Source organism: Maylandia zebra, linkage group LG6 (assembly GCF_041146795.1).
Source record: "Maylandia zebra isolate NMK-2024a linkage group LG6, Mzebra_GT3a, whole genome shotgun sequence".
NCBI lineage: Eukaryota > Metazoa > Chordata > Actinopteri > Cichliformes > Cichlidae > Maylandia > Maylandia zebra.
This window is the reverse complement of record NC_135172.1, coordinates 20,787,905-20,808,763: the sequence shown is the minus strand read 5'-3', so window position 1 is coordinate 20,808,763 and position 20,859 is coordinate 20,787,905. Positions and strand designations below refer to the sequence as shown.

At 41.5% G+C, this 20,859-nt stretch overlaps 1 protein-coding gene across 3 annotated transcripts in view; it reads left to right on the top strand.

Moving 5' to 3' along the window:
* Window positions 1–17,776, top strand: part of cntln (centlein, centrosomal protein) — a 94,906-nt gene extending 77,130 nt beyond the window's left edge. For all 3 annotated transcript variants that reach the window (XM_076884851.1, XM_076884850.1, XM_004549387.3), the window contains 2 exons: window positions 5,274–5,348; window positions 16,934–17,776. In XM_076884851.1, the coding sequence (XP_076740966.1) occupies window positions 5,274–5,348; window positions 16,934–17,044 (186 nt within the window). In that variant the 3' untranslated portion in view covers window positions 17,045–17,776. The remainder of the gene's footprint in view (window positions 1–5,273; window positions 5,349–16,933) is intronic.
* The last annotated feature ends 3,083 nt before the right edge of the window (window positions 17,777–20,859 follow it).

Below are 20,859 nucleotides of genomic sequence, written 5' to 3'. Positions count from 1 at the left end.
GCAAGGACAGTATGGCATTAATATTGGCTTTGGCTTTGGGTATCTTCTTTGTCAAGTAAAGCAAAATTAGTGTCAAAGAGCTACTTTGCTCTGCTCTGGGAACAGAAACTATAGATTGGCATCAGTCTGGAAAGAAGGAAAGAGGAGAGAAGTAGGTGCCATCTCATTTCATTTCATTGTCCAACAGTGTTTAACCTTCCTGGAAATGTCTGCTTGTGTCTGACCTCCTCTCATTGATGCGTAGATAGAGCATGTAAGCAATCCTGGAGAACTTTAAAAAAAAATGCGCAGAGGCATGTCACTAATAAGTTGGGAAGTAACAGTGCCAAAGCGAAGACTCCATGTTTAAAGTGAGTGTTCAATCCAGGCAAGATCAAAAACCTGTCAACTCCTGCAGCACATATCAACTTGATATAAGATTTAATAATGGCACAAGCTGAGTGCGTACAACTTTTTACCCCTCCTTTCAGGTAAAAGCAGTCATTGAACAGAAAATTCCTTGTTATTGAGTGTTGTCGGTTTTCAGAAGTCTTCCAGACTCTTTTACAACTTGGTGGGCCATCGCTCCACCATAGATCACACCCAGCCATGTCATCAATTAGGAGCCCTATGTTACAATCAGCCTCACATCCCTGGGGACTTCCTCCCATCTATCACAAGATGAGAGAGGGCGCAGCAGACACTTACTCACACTTGAAACCAATTTTAGCCCTTTGCTGCACAGCTCCACCCAAGAGATGAAAGGGAACAGTTTCTCACTTGACAAACAGTCCCTTTCACCAAAGCTTTAACCTCTGTTGGTAAAATCACTCTTTTTCTCTTCACCACCTGTTTTCTTCCACTGCATTTTATTAGTGATGGTTTATTAGAATCTACTTGGTGCCTTAACACTGGTTTGTTTACCCCTTGTGTCTGTGTTTATTAAAGGATGTAAAAGGTTAAAACTTTTTTACTGTTAAAATTCAAAAGAAAGACTACAGTATAATGTAGTCTGTTGTTCACTTGGGATAGCAGGTACGGTTGCTGGAAAAAAGTTTGTGAACCCTTTCTGTTTAAATATGGCCCAAATAACCATCCAGTCTCATTCCCTTTTAACTCATAAAACTAGACAAAGACAGCCCCATTAAAGAGATGAAAAGAAACTATTAGACTCAGGAAAAAGGTGCCCAATATTATATTTGAAAAATTACACAGATCTCAGGAATTTGTAGGCTGTAATGATAATCGGGTGTTTCTATTTAAAGAACAGGGAGTTGTTGTTTATGTTTATCATGCTACAAAATGATCTTTAAATAGGGACATAAGAAATCCATAACCGGGCTGCCTTTGTGCAAATGAATTCAACACCACCAGGAGTGGTTGACCAACAAATCATTCCAAGAGGAAGCCTTGTAACAGTCTAGGAGGTCACAAAGGATCCCAGGGTAACTTCTAAGCAACTAAATGCCTCATTAGTTCAACATTGGTTCATAAAAGAGTTCATGAGTGTACCGCCAAGAGAACTCTAAACAGTAATGATGTGCATGACAGGGCTTCAAGGAAAAGGTAACCATTCTCAGTCTAAATATTTTGTTCGCCTGCCAGAAAGCTGGTTTCCCAATGTTTTCTAGAAAGATGAGGCCAAAATAGAAGTTATTTAAATGCGAATGATGTTCAGAGAGAAGAAAATGCAGAATTCCAATGTAACCTCTGAAATGTGGCGATTGTGGTTTGGACCTGCTTCACTGCATCTGGGCCAGGATGGCAGAACATCATTTATGGAGCGATGAGTTTTGAAATAAATCAGCAAATTTTAAAGGAAAATGTCAGGACATCTAAATCTCAAGAGAAAGTGGGTCATGCAGGAAGACAGCAGCCGCTCGGCACACAAGTCATCCCAGCAAAGAATAGCCAAAAAAGAATAAATATGATTTTTGGATTGAACATGTCAAAGTTCCGTCTTTTATTGAACAGAACCCCATGTAGAAAGTTCATTTGGGCAAACGTGAGCGAGGCAATGAGCAAAAGTTCCTCCAAGCTATTGTTCAAGAATGATCAGGATTTTTGTTTCTGTTTTTCCACTTCTTGGAAAATTGGACTCGGTTATACAGAAAATCAGAAACTAGCAAAGTGTTCACAAACCTTTTCCTTCAGCTGTAAGCAAAATATATGCAGAAGATTCCTAACAGCTTGTGGTTATTAAAAAAAATCACTCTATCTCATTATCCACAATCTGGACTCACTTATATATGTGACAAAGTACTGACTCATGATTTTTTCTTTAGCATTTTGTACAAGCAAATGTTTCATGTTATTTGTTTCTGAAATATGCCCCTCACTCAGTAAACTCTGAGCAGCGTGTCCACAATCTTTTTCGATTGTGAGTTACTCATTGAGCTTGAGGACTGACACGATGTTACTGTATCAGGATGTCCCAGCAGTGTTCAACAAGTCCAACACATAGCAAGTTTATTCATTTATTCATTTAGTTTTGCGATACCAGTGAGCTGAATGAGAGTTCAGGCTCTGTGGGATTGTTTTTACTTCTCTTTTTTTACTTTTAAATGAGAACGCTGCATTGCCAACAGTTACTTTCTTTTAGTTTGATGTCTCTTGTCAACAATATTTCTAGAAGTTTTCAGCTTTGGAGGGCACTAGTACTTGGTTTTGAAATCGATACATTTTTGAATTTCAAGTGTTTCAAATTGTTTAAGTGAATTATTCCTGGTTCTATTTACAATTTCAGGGGATTTGGGGAATAGATGGCCTTCTTGTAATGACCATCATCTTTTCCTATTCTTAGTCATTTTCTGTTCTCTAGAGAAATAATCTTTGTTCACTTGTTTCTGCCTTAAAATTGTCAGTGAGCGCATTCGTCACTGTATACACAAATGCGAGTTTTAACTCGGCTGTGCAAAGAAGACACATAAATAACGAAGATGGAGAAATGCTCAGTTCAGATGGACTAAGGTGAGCTGAAAAAAACTCTCAAAATCTAAATCTGAGCTAAAAACCGTCTGGCTTGTTATCACTACAAAAGCCAGCACCTTTGATTGTATGGGAGCACATTAGTGCCAATGGAATGGGGGGACTTGCACGTCTGCAAAGAACCCATTATTACTAAACATTATCTACAAGTTTTGGAGTGCATATAACTGCTCTTGAATGAAGACTTTGCATGTTTTCAATGAGAAAATGCCAATCTAGTCAGTGATAAACCTGTCACCCATACAAAGCATTTAGCTCATTATGTATCAAGGAATTCCCTGAGCTTTAAATATCAATTTTAAAATCAGCATATCAGCAAAATGTCTAGGTGTTATTGTACTGATTCTGTTATATAATATGTAGGGCTTGAGTAACGTGCAAATCATACAGTTTATACAGCATCCCATCTTTAGGAATGTTGTTTTTCATTTATTAATTAATATCAATATTCACTTCTTTGCTTCTTTGCTACACATAATTAAATGAAACACACTTATTCCACGCATATTTACACACTGCTGTCATCCTCAACACTCTTACTGTCCACTATCCAGTTCATGTGTGCAACAGAGCCGCAGAAAGGCCCGAGCAGCTCCACGCTCCCTTGGCAACTTGTTGTGGAGTTAATGATCCAGATGTAATAAAGCTATAATTGCCAGGCCAGTTTGTTTTGCACCTGATATTGGATGGAGGGTCAGTGCTTTGTTATGTATTTATCAAGGGCCAGCAAGCGCCCACACATTTACACGCAAACACTTTCACACAGTGCATACATGCGTTTTACACACAGTGTTCACCTATGTTGTGAGATGTTTTAAGACAGCACTCACAAAAGGCTTTCTTTTTTTCTCAGTAATATAAACACACAAACACACACACTTGTTATGACCTTGCTTTCGATGTAGGTCTCTGTTTCCCAAGCATCATTCACTAATTAGGCAAAACAAGCACTATCACCAGAGACCTTATATAGGGTACCAAACAGCTGGGGATCAACAGGAAGAGATACAGACTTGCAGACTGTTGTCATACATCCTGTGGTATGTGAATGCTCCCAGCCATCATGTCAAGGTTAGTGGGATAAAGTGTGCAGTGAAATGAAACATGTCCAGTACTAAAATATATCCTTCCAGTGCTTCCAGTAAGACAAAAACAAGGCAAGCTGCTTTGTTAAAGGAAAGCCTTGATTATCGTGAATACATAATTAAACAAAGGGCCAGCAAATACAACAGTGAAAACATCCTTTAATATACAGATAGATTTTCTGTTATCTTCCATGGTTCAGGATTTTTGTATTTATTTGTCTAAATTTAGAGGATATTTGTAATTTAATTGTCTATAGCAATGATGTCAAATGTAAGACCCAGGGGCCTTAATTGGCCCAGCCTCCTTGATGGCTTTGGAAAATATAGAGGACATACATTTTTTTAGATTTTCCTGTTGATAAAGACCTCTCCCATAGCCCTTCATACTACACCAAAGTAGTTAAGTAATAAATAAAAAAATACATGATTTAAAAAGTATAAATACAGAAAAGCAGCCAGCTAGCAGAACTTCTGTAATTTGACACATTTATCAAGTAGAAAAACTGAAAAACGATTGAAATTGCATGGATTCCCTTTAGTCTTTGTATAATGTAATGTGCTTTATTAGTACACAGTACATAAAGCTGAATTTATGAAAGCTTTATTTAATTAATACTGTAATTACATTGAAAGAAGAAGTAAAAAGTGGACACATAGAATTAAGATAACTCCAACTCACATGAAACGGTTTTGTACCTGTTAGAGCCATTGTGTCACTGCAGGGACGTTTTCAAACCCACACACACACGCACTCAGACTTTTCTCCTCCTGCTCTTCCTCTTGTATCCCTGCGAGCCAACACAAGTCGCGTCACATCTTGTCCAGTGCCACTTTGGATTTGAAGTGAAGAGGAAGCATAGGTAGCTCAGGAGTACGTGCTCATGGCCATGTAGTTCCGTTTCACCATGTTCATTAGCACTGCCACTCTCTTAGGTCTTTACACATGAGTAGTATGCAGAGGCATTCTGGGATACCTTGCAATAGTCTCCACAATGCTTCTTAAAGGTCCTAACTGGTGCAACTGGTGCTACATTTCTGTCCTTTGGCAACAAATGTGTTTCTTTGTAGAAACATTATACCTCAATAATGTCTGACGTGACATTTTATACAAAATGTAAATATTCCTACAATTTAATGAAGGTTGTCGCTCAACACTTTTGATTCCTTGTCCTATGATCTCTAAAAGAAAACACTGCTGAGAATCTCCTTTTGTGTTTACAGGGGACGGCAGATTGCTCAGAGTATCCCAGAGATCAGCAATGGCTGGCCCATGTAAACCACATTCTCCAGCAGAAGGTCAGTCTCACCTACTTGCAGTAATGATCACATAACTTGTTCCTGCTTAGGCAGTGCAATAGTCACAAAATAATATATTTTTGTTTTAATGTGCAAAAACACAAACGCTTGCTTTAGTCCCACTAAGATTTTAATTACCAGTCACACTTTAATCTGTTTACTTTATATAAGTAATTCATGGTTACTGCACAGTTACTACTGTGTTCGAATAAGTCATTACCTGCAGTCCAGGCAGGCCTATTTTCAGTATTGGTTGCACAGGGAATTAAAAAGACATTGCAGAAATGTACTTGCTAATATGGTCTAACATAACAAACAAGTGCATGATTTATTTCAACAGAAAGGCAATTATGTATTTTCCCAACCAAAGCAAGTTTGTTTTCCAGCCAGCTATCAATCCATTTCCTTAACCCCTTATCTAATTCATGATCACTAAGGGGCTGTATCCCAGCTGACACTGGGCAACAGGTAGTACTAGTAGTAATTATTTAGTTATTATTTGCAAGAGCTTGTTTTATCAGTGGGGTTAGGTTAACTAGTGATTCAAAATTGCGCATAGGTGTGAATGTAAGTGTGAATGGGTGTGTGTGTGCGTTGGCAGTGTGATAAATTGGTGGCCTGTCCAGATGTACCCTGCCCCTCGTCCTATGGTGGTTCCAGCCCCCCGCCACCCTGAATTGGATGGCTGGCTGGATGGACTGTGTCTCCATGTTCATGAGTTTCATGGATGGATCGGATTGGATGAGATAACAGAGAACCTAAAAAAAAACATGCATTCATGCTGTAAGTTGCTGTTGACCTACAGTAAGTTGAGCTTTCTTTGCCATACTGAAGCAGGAAATTCTATCAAATATATGTAATATCTGGTCCTAGCCTACTTTGTTACTATGTAGTTGTTTGGGATAAATCAGCAGCAGCAGCAGTGAGAGGAAAAGGAAACAACAAATGCTCGTTTAAAGACGCCCAAAGAGTGAGCAGGATGATTTCGCTGTAAAAATTCCTCTCTTCCAAACATCACAGATGTTCTGTTTAGAATTTTTGAGTTTTGATAAAAACTTAGGGTATTTTTTTAAACATGTAATGTGTTCACTGTGTAAGAGATTCAAAGAGTTTCATTTCAGTGCATTTGTGCGTCATAGATGTTGCTTCATTTTTGTTTGTTTTTAATAAAAGCTGTGTCAGATAATTAGAGATATCCAGGCCCTCAGGTGTGTCCAAACCTTTGGCTGGCACTGTATATGTTTTTGAACAATGAAGAAATCTATTTATTTATTGACTAAGGCATTTTATTTATTTATCTATGATTAAGTGGATGTTTTGGTGTCTACGTTACAGTTTGGTTTAGCCAAATGTGGCTTTGTTACTTGTCAGTCTTCAATGCTTGAAAAACAAAAATTGGCCACCAAATACAGTAAGTGGAGGATTTTTTTCCCACCCCAACGATCCTGCTCAGCCTCTGAAAAAAAAAGACAATAATGCAAAAGATAAACAAAGAAAAGCAACTAGATTGTGGCTGTGTTGGAGTCTTTGTGTGCACACAGCCAGTCATCTGTGAGTGCTCTGCTGGAGCTTTGCTCGAGTGCTGTCAACGTCTGCTCGCTGTGATATGTGTATGATTGAGAGTGTCGAGTATGTGTGTGTGTCTTGTCTGTGTTCTTGTCAGCGGCTGCCGCAGGCACTCATGCGTCGCCTCCGCACCACGACACACACCAGACACTGTTCTCTTGTTCCCCAGATCTTCTTCTGACCTTTCCACCTTCCTCTCCCCCTCCCACACTAACACACACACAACACTCTACTGAATCCATGTTTTTCCCTTCTAGCTGGACAGCTCTCAGTCCCTGCTCTCTCTCTCTGCCATCCTCCACTGTCCCGCATTCTTCACTCTCTCTCTCTCTCTCTCTCTCTCTCTCTCTCTCTCTCTCTCTCTCTCTCTCTCTCTCTCTCTCTCTCTCTGGCTCAGACCCCGAGGCAGCTTGTTAGTGGGGAACTAAATATTGATTTGGCGGGCCTGTCGATGCCGGGAGAATGAGCTAGTGTCCACCAGAGACCTCGGCACCGGCAGCCTGCTATCGACGTTTTCCGTGGGCAGAACAGGGATGGTGGGGGGGGGGCTGGAGTTGGTGTGCAGAGTGGAGGAGGAGAAAAGCGGAGTATGACAAGGCTGAGACTCGCCCCCAGGTCCCTGTGGGGACCACTGGGACCACCGCAGTCATCCCCCTTCACTGAAACAGACTTTTTCTATCCCCTTTCAAGTCCATCTTGTTCTGTTTTTTTTTTTTTTTTTTGGGTTTTTTTGCTGTTTGTTTATTTTATTTTTCTTCTCGGCTCGATCATGCAGTTTCTTCTCGCTGTCTGGTTTTTAAAAGCGTATTGTCATATTAAGTGGACACCAGGCTCTGTCTTTGCCTTTCTCTTTCATATTTCTATATCTTTTGGGGCAGCTGGTGGGACATCTTGCATGCCAAAAGATCAGATTTTTTCATAAGCTTAATTTATGTGTTTAAGACCGCTGTGATATCGGACCTACACTAAGTGAAACCTGCTGCAGAGAAGCCAACATTTTCTAGTGAGTGCATACACTTCAAGAACTCCAGTAAAGTACCCGCTTGGTTTTTCGACTCTCTGTCATAGCTTATGAAAGGCTCACCAAGCAGAACATCTGTGAAGTGGAATGGCCTGGGCTGTCACCCTGTCTGTGACACTAATAACACACTCCCCTAATAGCGATATGATCTTACCCGGAGCAGTACTCATACACACTTCCTCGAATAAAAAGACACAGAGACAGAAATAGACCCAGTGAAAGGAAAGATGAGAGAGATCCATGTCCTTAACTGGCTGGCTGTCACCAGAAGAGGATGAGGATATGTCCATCTGTGTGTGTGTGTGTGTGTGTGTGGGTGTGTGTGTTTGTGTGTGTGCACCACACTCACGACAGCCTCATCTTGTCACTGTCAGTGCTTAATGGAGCTGCCAGTGGGACAGCACTTTATTATCTCAGTGGCCCTGTCAATGGCAAACCCATCACTCATTCTGTGTGTGTGTGTGTGTGTGTGTGTGTGTGTGTGTGTGTGTGTGTGTGTGTGTGTGTGTGTGTGTGTGTGTGTGTGTGTGTGTGTGTGTGGATACGACGATAGGTACCTATGTGTGCGTCTTTGTCTGTGTGTGGGCCATTGTTTACAATCACTGTCATGCACTGCCACATGTCAACGTAACAAGAAAGAGAGGTGTTGGCAGTACGCTAACAAACTCTGTGTTGCAGACCTGATGATATGTGATGGTGTATGTGTTGAGGTAACTGCTCCCTTCATGCCATAGAAGTGCCATAGATTTCCGGAGCCCCCTCACCCCTGCCCCACATGTCCACTCAAAACAAAATGAAACATTGCGTTCATTTTCTCGTCTCTCACCTCCACTGGTGAGTTAATGAAATCAAACCCTGCGCCTCTCAGTAGAGAGCCACCGTAAGCGGCGCTCCATAGCCAGAATCAAGGGACGATGCTGTCTAATAATCATGAGCAGGCCAGGGGGTGTGCTATATGGCTCCACCTCAACCTACCATGAATAAGGCCAGCGGTGAAGATGGAGTGTCCATGTGGGCCATGGGGTCCAGGTACCGACCCGGGGAAGCATTGATTTAATTGCCTTTGGTTTATTTGTGGAGTCCTAATTATTGACTGGAGGTAGAATTTAATGGACCAAGTCTTTATGAAGACAGGGAAATGACTGCCTTCTGCTGCTGGCCAATAATGAACAGGAGCAGCATGTGCATGCAAGCGTGTGCACATGCACGCAAGCACACACGTTCCCTCCAGATCATTTTTCAGACTCATTTTGTATACACACACACCTATCTGAAGCCTCATGACAGCATAATAACATTTAAAAAGTCATTGACTCTGTTGATTTCTTTATGAGAGGACAGTGGTTTGGTTTACTGGTATGGGGTGGCGCTGAGGGCCTGCTAATATTTACCTCACAATCACACCCAAGGGAGACGTACAAGCATCACTTCTTATCAGCCTCCGAGCTATAACAAGCAGGTGAACATTACATTAAGACAGTGGTAGAGACAAGCCAGACCAATCAGGACTGGACTTGTTATAAAACATCAAAGGCGTTTATGGGTGGTCTCTAAGGCTGAAATAATTCCTGTAATTTCAAACCTGTATCAAACTTTCGGGAGGGTTTCCTGTAGCCCATTTCTACAGTGGTAAATAGCATTAAATAGCACTTTTTTCATGTCACTTCTTATAAAGGCTTCACACTATATTGGTATTTCTATGAGGTGTTACATCATTAACCCTTGGTTTTAAAAATATCTATGGCTCTGTTTCCATGCACTCTGAAACTTTTCTGTTGTTGGTGGTGCTGTGAGAGTGAGGAGCAGTGTGTTGTGTTGTGTGGCTCATTATGCCTCTGTAATGACAAGGAACAGCCCTTAGTCCCACACTTCTCTCTGAAGGAAAGTGGCTCTAATTAAGCTCCAATTAATGACTGAGCTAATTAAATCAGACACTCTTTTTGGTCCCTGTAAGTATGTTTGAATGTGTGTGGAGGGGACTTGAGTTGAGACTTTGTACTGTAAATGTGTCACTGAAACAGTGAAGGGTTCCCAGGAGGAGACTAATATTATTGTTGTTAGTATCAGAGTGCTCTGTGAGTTTTCTGGCCTATTCAGCCTGCGTTTCAGATAAAAAGAAACTGCAGATGCAGCTTCTTGCTGATGTTCCTTAGCCATTAATGGGTTGGGTGATTAAAGCTGTTGAATTTGCACTACATGAACAACAAGTATTGGGCCACATCTCTTAATCTTTGAGTTCACGTGTTACCGAGCAAGTAGCCATACAGTCACGAAACATTTGTGGAAAGAATGGGTCATTTTCAATAACATCTCAATCTCATTCAGTAACTGCACAGTTCCATAATTCATCCGGCATTAACATCAGCACAAAACTGCGTGCCGGGAATTTTGTGGCATGGGATTCCATCATCATCATCATCATCATCATCATCATTTATTTATTTATATAGCACTTTAAAAACACAAGTGGTAGACCAAAGTGCTGTACAATACTAATATGCACATAGTAATAAAACCAGACATAGCAATAAAATAAAAATATCAGTTACCCACAGAGTTAAAAGCCAGGGAATAAAAATAGGTTTTTAATAAAGACTTAAAAACTGGCACTGATGTAGCCTGTCTAATATGAAGAGGAAGGTTATTCCAAAGCATCGGCGCAGCAACAGAGAACGCTCGGTCTCCTCTAAGTTTCAGCCGTGACTTTGGGACCGAAAGCAGCAACTGCTCAGCTGACCGAAGGGAACGAGTGGGGACGTGGGGCTTCAACAAGTCAGACAAATAAAGAGGTGCCAGACCATTTAGAGATTTTAAAACCAATAAAAGGGCTTTAAAACTGATCCTGTATTCAATTGGAAGCCAGTGTAAAGAGGGCGTCCTCTAGGTCTAATTTGCAGATGGCTACCACTTTTGTCCAGATAACAGAGCAGGGGTGTTGAACAGAAGGCCAGAATCTGCCTGGGTAAAGACTCCCATCTTGCCCCATGATGACTCAACAAAGAGTACATAGATGTAGAACTTTTAAATGCATTTTCATAACTTTTACAGTGGGTTCGTGGAAAAAATGAACTTTTCTTTTAATTAATAAAAATGTTTTATAATTGTGGGACAGTCTGGGCAATGAAATGCCAGAGCGCTTTCTGTAAGTTTGCATGTCTGTCATGTAGTTTCACTGGTCCAGCCCACTTAAGTACTCAATTTTAGTTAAAGTTGAGGGGCAAGGTGAAAAAAGATTTCTTGAAGCCTCTTTGGTGCTTTAAATGTTACTGATTGTATCCAAGGGCGATTTAGTCTGCTGATGGGCACAGCAGACTAACGGGGCAGTTGTTCTGCTCATTTCTAACTGTACCCCAGTAGCTTGCATTATTTACAGTTTATCCTCTGTCTGAAAGAAGGTATTTTAGTTCTTCTCCTATTAGGACAATTCTCCTTTAAGCCGGCTCTGTTTGACTGCCGCTGGTAATCTCAGGTACACACCAGAGCTGTGTACCTGAGATGACCATATTAAAGATATACGCTCTCAGTGACATCACACAAAGCCAATAGTAGAAATAATCTCTTTAGATAAGGATTCACAGCGATTATTCTGTCTCATTATTGAATAATAATGAGTCCACAATCGGTAGTGGTGTATGTATGAAAGAAAATAAGTAAAAGCGTAATCAGGAACTTTTAAGTTAATATAGAAAAATTATCTACACTGAACTGATGGCTTGATGCATTGCCTTCCCTCTGAACCCACACTAGAAGCTGGTAAGTCTTAGCAGCTTTTTATTTTGTGACAGCTTGCTGCCAGCACAGCCACTTTTCCTGACTGCAACTCCTTCCCAGTGCATTACCTTGACCGATGAGCCATAACTGTTACATAGCCATGTTCTGGGTTCCTGAATTCCACCTAAAGGTTGCATCTGTTTTGTATGGATATCACCTTTCTATATTTATACCCCAATCATGCCTGAATCACCTCATTTTCACACCTAATGAGTATGAACCTGAAACAAAGACCGGGTGCTTTCCTATGTTTAATCTAGGGTGTATTTAGGTCAGATCCCTAACAAATGCATGTTGCGCTCTGAAATGATGTTTGCAAACAACGTATCAAGAAAAGGAGAGATTTTTAATTACAGTATTTGTGGCCCCAAGTGTCCAATTCCCTTTCATATCAGTCTCCAGTGGCCTAAAGGGGAGAAAAGCGAGGGATCTGCTATGCTGCTGGGGTAGGTAATTACGAAGGAGAGCAAGAGAATAGGCTCGTCGGTGCTTTAGTGATTTTCTTACCTGAGCCCCTCTTTGCAAATGTGACATATTCATTATTGGAGATAATCAAATGCAAGTACGGTGCCTTTGTGCTTTTTTTAATCTATTTATCATGTTGTTGTTGTTGTTATTCCCCCGTTTGATAAATTTGATTTTCAAACAAAAGTGAGAAGATCAGAGATCAAAGAGCTGTTTCCACCCTCCCTCTGCTATAAAACTACTGTAACTACTTCTCCCTTACCTTGACTAGTGGCCTAGATTGGAGATGACTCACTAGCCAGAGACAAAGATGTACAGCAGGTTTCCCTTCACACCCCAAGAAAGCCTATCATAGCACTCACTTCTTCATTTATTTATTTATTTAACACTCAGCTCATATCAGTAGTGCACACTGGCTTTATTATGTATAAACGTACAAACTGTATGAAAGTTTTGGTTTTTACAGCTGCCGATATGCACACTCCTTGAAGATTTTTCAAGGACCTAAATGTTGTTTGTATAGCAGAGTACTGGAGTTCAGTGGCAACATCTACATTATTAAATATACATGACTATTGCAGTTACATTGACAATAGCTCGTGAATAACTAAGAATCCTCCTTGCTAAGGTCCTCTTGTATTTCTTTTTAGGCTCTGCAAGCCTCTCCTCCCTCCACATTTCTATTCATTTAGATATCCAGCCATCTGACACAATCTCTGAAACCAAATTGGGCCCTTGGAAATAATTGTGTTAACCCATTCCGAGGGAGAAGACAAAAGAGGTGGAATGATTGATCTTTTATTTTTAAAAAAAAGTTGTGTGTAATGCCACTACCAGACCAGCGTCGCTGGAGTGCGGAAACTTTGAGCTGCTTGTTGCCTTGAGGTGTGCCCCAGGCTATAGCATAGCAGTGTCATTTAATTGGCTCATAAAAACACCTCTTGCTTGCAGCCCCTGTCCTTGTCCACACACACTCACACACGTATACCCACACAAACTTGTCAGTGTCAGTGGCTTTGCACGTCAGTTCACTCCTGAAACATGTTCATGAAATCATACATAGACAAAAGGTCGGCTCTGCAGGGCCTGTTGAATAGTAATGGATGCGAGTTAGCATGGCTTAATGCTACAGTAGCTATTTTAGTGTTGCCAAAGGGGACAGGGCCTCTTGCAAAACAGCCGTTGTGTTGCTGGTGCTTGCTAGCTCCGCCAAAGGGGACAGGGGCCCAGCTAAATCAACTGTAGCATAACATTAGTGCCAGTTCTTAACACCGCCTTAAACAGCCCAGGGGATCCAGCCAGAGCAGCTGCATCACAGCTTACCTCCAACCATCCTGCAGGGTATCAGTCCCGAGCTAATGTGGCAGTCAGATGAAAGAGAATGATAGTGCTGCTTGTCCCATTTGTGAGCACTTGTGTTTTCTTGTGTCAGAATCTGCTAGTGTAAGAAACAATCAAAATTAAGGCATTTTCATTGAAATTGAATATCAGCCAAGAGACAAATTTGCACAATACACACACACACACACACACACACACACACACACACACACACACACACACACACACACACACACACACTTCATTACATCAACACTCAAAAAGCTTTATAATCCTGTTGATGGTTTTTGTGTACCTACTCGTGTTTATACAGAATCTGTTCCTTGAATTTCTCATGACTTCAAATGGGTAATGCCTTGTTTTAAGGGATGATACCTGTGATGAGTGGCAGAAAGGTTCATGGTGTCCTTTGTTTTTTCTTTTTGTTCCTGTCTGAGAAAAGGACTGCCAAAAATAAGTTTTTAAAATGAAGGAATTGAAAGCACATTGAGTTTGTTGCATACATTCAGCATCTTTTTTTAGGCCTAAATCTCACTTAATGTTAGGTTTATCTAGATCATGTTTACCTGTTAGTGTTGTTTACTCATATTCCCACATCGGGACTTTTAATGATCCAGTCTCCCACTTTGCTATCCCACAGAGCCCCGTGTTGTGGCTGTGTCTCTATTTTAGTGCGTTTGTTTGCATAGTTAGTGGCTCTAAGTGCAATTAGCTTATTAAGAAATGTGAGTGTGTGTGTGTGAAACAGAGAGAGTGAGCTCTCTCTGGAGGACAGAGGCAGAGGGAGATGTCTCAGCAGTTACTTCAGTGTAGTGGTTCTCTGAGGAGTTATGCTGTGTGTTTGAAGCATCCAGTGCTGCTGGAACTGACTCCCCAGTGCACGCGTGCACAAGTGCACACTCACACACACTTTCTCACATACTTCCTGGCACATACGGCCTTGTGTTCCCTGATTCTTTTACCTTTAATGAAGAAGAGAAGGTGTCAAGGGGCAGGAGAACTGCGTGTGTGTGTATATTTGAGTTTCTAATGCGCACTCTCCAGCTGTATTTGAAACTGAGTACTAAAAGTTTTAAACTAGGTTTTAGTACCATTTTGGATCCAAGCATTATCTGCAAACTGTCACCATCTTGGTGACAGTTTGGATCAGTGGGTGGGAGCTATCAGCTAATACTGACAGGCTTGGCTAGCAAATTCTATCCTTATACTGTATACTTGCAACACAGACACCTGAACATTAGTCCAAAGTAACATACAAATAAAGTACTAGACTTTAACTCAAAACTGAAGCACAGATATTGCTATTAAATTTGTTGTATAATTACTTTAAAATGCTCCAAAAAGCACAACACTGCAAGCACAGTGGCATGGCACAACATAGAGCCACCTTGACAGGACAAGACTCAGCTGTACATCTGCACATAATGGATAAAGGTCGCTGTTAGGATGCCTGTATTCACATTTTGGACAGAGAAGACAGAGTTTGAAAGCAAAAGAGGCCATCGATGTCGGTGATGTAATGATGTAATCGATGTAATGAACATCATTCAACAGAGGTGGTGACTTACGACACCAGCTGTCAGCCACCTACAATGCAGTCTTGACATCCCTAACCAGACAGCTAGCAACTACAACTACCTATGTCAACACTCACACACATTATAAGGAGTCTGAGTGCTGACATACCATCCATAGGGTTGTAACCAAGAGAAAAAATAAACAAATAAGGGTTTAACATGGGAATCAATGGAGCTACACTTTGGCACCAGCCTCAAGTGGTGCTCAGAACAACCTCAACTTCATTTTTCAAACCTGGAGGTTTCTCTGTTACTGTTTGCTTAATCAAGATCATATTTTACAATTTTTTCTTCTTTCTGCTTCTGTGTGTAGTTCGAGGGCTCTTGTTTTCACACTCTCTTTTATGAAATAATCACATCTGTCCTGTCCCCTTCTCACTTCATGCTATGGGACTTGGTAAATTGGTCAGGGAAATATCATGCTTCCCTTGCTTACAAAATGTGCCTATAAAAAGCATTGCATAACTTAAGGGGAATATGTATGGGTGAGTCGGTGCACATTCAAATCAAATCCTCCTGTCGATGAGGAAGAAAAACAAAATTACCCAGTACTCTGAGGAGGAACCTGCCAATTCTTTGTTTTCACATTTATGAATTAATCAGTATCAGCTCTCATCCTTTCCTCTTCCTGGTATAGATTCAATCCAGTGACGCACACAAAAAGCAATACTTTAAGTTTTTACCATTGGTGCTAATTATGCCTAGAGGCACAATAAGGAAAAAATGGATAAAGCTTCTGGGAAAATGTATTGTCTCTTTAGACTCATGAAAACAAGATTGTGGGTGGCGTTTTTTTTTGTGTTTTTTTTTTTACAGTTACAGGATAAAATTACTCTTTTAGAGCTGTTTCACAGCACTACTCACAAGAAACATTAATTCAGTTCATTTTTTTATGTAGCACCAAATCACAACAACAGTCACCTCCAGGGGCTTTATATTGTTAGGTAACGATCCTACTGTAATACAGAGAGAACCTCAACAATCATACAATCAGACCCCCTTTGAGCAAGCGATTGGCAACAGTGGGTTGGAAAAACTCTTTTAACAGAAAGAAACCTCCGGCAGAACCAGGCTCAGGGAGGAGCGGCCATCTGCACTGACTGTTCGAGGAAAAATGACATTCCAAAAATCAAACCAATACCGGTTCGTCTCACAATTAGGGACTTTCTGTCACTCAGACGTGTAGATATACTGATTTTTAACGTGTGGTTTTATTGTTTGTTTATTGTTTATTGTAGTATTATGTAAAAAAAAATTATATTTCCATAGAGTTTTTCCTGTCCACAGTGGACAGGCATGTATTGGGGAAAATGTTCAGGATCAATGTTGGGATACCATACCTCTGCTGGTGTGGACGGGAAAAAACAGCAGACCTGTTTAAGTTAACATGTGAATGTTTTTTACAGCTGGCTTGAAAAAAAAACATGAACTGCATTCTCACTGGTCAAAAATGGAAGTTTAATAAAAGTGAGCTGTGGAGTTGGGCTACTGCTGTGTAGGCTGCTTTGTGATTTAATTTATCTCAAAGTGGCTGTTCCCTGAGAAATTTCACAAATCCTGAGGCCCTGCTTGGGCTTCTCTTATTTCATAAAACAGCAAACAGGCTGCCAGGTGTAAAAAAAAAAATATATATATATATATATATATAATTTTTATATATATATATATATAAAGTGTGTGTGTGTGTGTGTGTGTGTGTGTGTATATATATAGCTGGATAGATATATAAAAAAATCTGATTTTATTTTTTAATACTTGTGCTTTTGTGCGTGTTTTCCTCATTTTCTCTTCCCCTTCTACCGCCACCCCCACACCCTTTTTTCTGTGCTTCCCCTCCCCTGCAGATCCCCTCTGCCGGCCAGCTAATGGAGGCTGTGCGCGTGAAGATGAAGGAGAGGAAAGTGCTGACAGAAGAGCTGGCCACGCTCGCAACACCAGTCAGCGAAAAAGCCTGACTCCCTGGGCTGAGGCTGGGAAAACTGTCATCCTCTTCTTTTCCTCCCTCCCTTCTTCTCTCCCTCCCCAGCTCCTACTCGGTGGGAGCCGGGCTGAGCCAAGCTGGGCCGGGGCAGCAGAACCAATATTTGTGAGAAAAGCGCTGTCGACTCACTCTGGGCCACTGGCTCAACGCAGCACCCCAGCTTTTGTAAATGAGCCCTCGACATCTGTGTTAGCACTCACTGCACTATGTCTATCAGACAGGGCCCTTTAGTGCCAAGCTAATTTACAGTGCAGCCACTCTCCTCCGCTCTCAACGCAGACCTGGGGTGATAAGGCAAATGCTTACTCTAATGTTTAAATTACACTTTTTGAAACTTTCTTTTACCCCTTTCCCTCTAATTTATTTGGCACCTCAAGAACTTTTAGGTTGCAGGGACTTGACCTACGCATGCCTAGTCAACACTTTAGGAAAGTCCAAAGCAAGAGAGAGCAGAATATTCACTGCAAGGAGCTCCAGAGTGTATTACCCTCAGATCCAGTTCAGTGATTGAAGCCTCATCTGTTCCATTTATGAAATGCACTGCAAGTATTTATTTCTGAAGGAGATTGTTAAAGCTTCTAATCTTTTATTTTGTTATGTAATTATATTAAGTATTGCTTGATTTTTTTTACCATTTTGTTTAATAAACATTTACTTAATTTCCAAAATAAAAGCCCTTTTAACTTCTAAAGACTGCCTTTTTGTGATGGTCGCTGTCGTTTGCTTTGCTGTGCTCTCGTACTTTGCTTGTTCTGGCAGTTCAAAGGAGTGTCAGTCAGAGTGGGATGGTGACTGAGGATGCTCTGCTGGACTGCGGGGTTCTCGCACCTCTCTTATGATTGACAGCTGCCTGTTGGCATGGTTCCTGTCTGTAACAAGTGGCCCCTGCTGCTGACATCATTAGTAAGGGTCAGGATGAGCACACACACACACACACAGAGCCGTGGTGCACAAGAGGAGTGGTTCCATCCTTGACACAGCTACCTCCACTTCCTTTTATCTGTTTCCCTTGTCCTCCCTCTCTTATTATTCATTTTGAATATTAAACCACAATCCAGGTCTCTGTCCTTGAGTTTGCATCCCACTCAGGAGACCCACACGCCTCCTTTGAAATTGCTTCTTCTTTTCCCTTTTTTTTGAATAACCACTTTCCTCCTTTCTTTTTATTATGTGTAATAAACAGTGGCACGAAGGATCCTCCGTTCAAGAATTAAAAAGAAATAATTCCACTTTTTAATCCCCCCCACCAACCCCCCACCTCCTTCTCAAATATATGCTAATGATGTCGTTTTCCTTTATCTTTTTATAATAAAGGATTAGGCCAGGACTGTCTCTAGCTGCAACTCGGGGACCAATTTAGCTGGGATCCAGGAGAGACAAACCCTAGTGGTTAATTACCATTCATTAACATAGTTTGCATCTTTTCTTCTTCTCCAATACCCATGGGCGAGCTATTGTCAATATTTGTCCCATATAAATTTCTTCACTCTCTTTTCCTGTCACTGTCCTCCAGCGTAATGGAGCTAATGACAAACATTAATAACTCAGAGAAATACGGTGGCACCGTGGGTAAAGAAAAGCAAAACATCACAGAGACCCTCCTGCATGGCCCCGCCCTACCCCTCCGCTGTCTGTCTCTATTTCTCCCTCTTCCTCGTAGCGTGTAATGCACAGTCAACATATTTGCTCACCGAAACCCGCCATCCGGCCTCGGCTGACGCGCTCGCTCTATTTCTGTGACATATTCAAATGCGGGGCCCCTCAGCTGGTACTCCCTTGGGTTTAATTAACCTGGCCTTGCCTCTGACGCTCCCTCAGTGAAGATGTTAAAATGATCTTGAAAACACCCTTCAAATAACCACCACCACCCCCATCCAATGCGCACACACACGCTCATTTCTTCCACTAGGCGCTGTGTATGATTCATCTCCCCTTTTCTTTCTCCCTCCTCTGTGTAGGAATGGCATGCCATACTCTTCTTCTCTTTCACTCCTTGTCTTCCACCCTTCTTTTCTTGTACAGCTCTCATTAAGAGAGGTTTCCTGTGGGAATTACTTTGATCAGTAGTTCCAAATGCAAAGTTTTTCTCCCTTCCCCTTTTATTCATTCCAACACAATCGCGGTGTCATTTTCACTCTATCTTTATCTCTTTCCCTCCCTGCTCTTTTTAAATCCAACTTTCATGTATATTTTCTTTCCACTGATTTCCTACAGGAGATTGTTCCTGGAGGGATAGAAGAGGGTTAGGGTTACAGGTTGGCTTTGGGGTTCATCGAGGATTTCTGTGCATGTGTGTTGTTTGTCCCAGGGCTGTCTTTCTGGTACTTTTAAGTTCCCTTTGTCTGGTGAGTCTGTGCCACTTGGGTGGGAAGGCGGGTAGACCTAAGTACAAAGAAAAGTAACGCGCAAACTGAGAATTTCTTCTGCCTCCATCTGATACACAATTAGTCCTTGCCGATCTCGTCAGCCAGCTGTGGAGCGAACAGAAAATAGCCTCTGGTGATTTCCTTTACTTCGCTGACACAGTTTCACACCCCAGCTATTGCTGCCAATACATCAGACTGCTTTGATTTTTGCCGGCACAGGCGCTTGGCACAGTCTAAAATAACAAGGTGCTTGTGACATACAGCCAAATGTGTTTTCAACAAATGTATAATGCAGCATGTTTACAGTTGTTCATTGTGTTAGTCCTCCGTGTTTGATCCACAGAGAGATGGTTCAGTAATAAAAAGGTAGATGGGGTTTACAGGGCGTATGACACAAATCGCGCCACATCTCAGCCTAATAGTAATTTCTGTTAAAACTCTCATACTCGTCTTGTCAGTGTATCCATATATAATGTTCTTTTAATGTTGCATCATATGGCACTTTACAAAGAAGAAGAAGGAAAACATTCTCAGTGTGTCCTGATGCACGTGTGCTGTGTGTACAGCCTCATTGATCTTCACTTGAACAAGTCCCTTATCCTTCTCTTCTGTGCTCCAGACATGAAACAGCAGCAGATTATGGGTGGATGCGGCCCGCCGTGGGAAGCTAGGGAGCAGATAAAAAGGCAAGCCACTCCTGGGAATAAAGCTATGTTTTGATGCTGTGTGATGAAGCAGAGCCACAGGGTGAGAGGAAGGGGAAAGTTACAGAATCCATCTATCTAATATGTAGTGTATATACTGTATATCCTGTATTTTCTGTGGTTTTTCTCCCTCCCCGTCGTTTGGCTGCTCCACCGTAGCCGAGCTCTTCCAGCACTTTTATTGTTCTTTGACACTCGCACTTTCTCTGTCCCCAGTGGACTGTCCTGAGCTTTGTTCACGGCAGCTGTCTCTCTAAAGCCATGGCCAAAGCTTCTGCCGTGAAAAAAGAGAGAGGAAAAAGGGGGGGAATGAGACAGGGGTTGATCCCATCTCTAATCCACCTACTCTTACAGCACAGGACCGAAGCCGCTGTCCTCGACAATACCTCAGAGAGAAGTGGCTCTTCAGTGAGATTCCCTGAACCCTCTGGTGTCCTTTTGATTAGTGTGGGATGTTGCCTCAAATGACGTTGAAAATATTCTTGATATTTCACATCAAAGTGTACTATATGTCTAATTTGTCAGACATTTCAACCTTTAAACGTGCCAGTGTTTTGTCCTGAGGTTTCAACCTCATCAGTCGGCCCACTGTTTTCCACGTGTATCAAAACATTACCAGTCTTCATTTATCCTCTGTTACAAAATAGGCATCCATTCTTTGTTTTCTGCTCCGGCATATATAATAACACCTTAGTCTAAGGTGCACAGCCCCTCAAAGC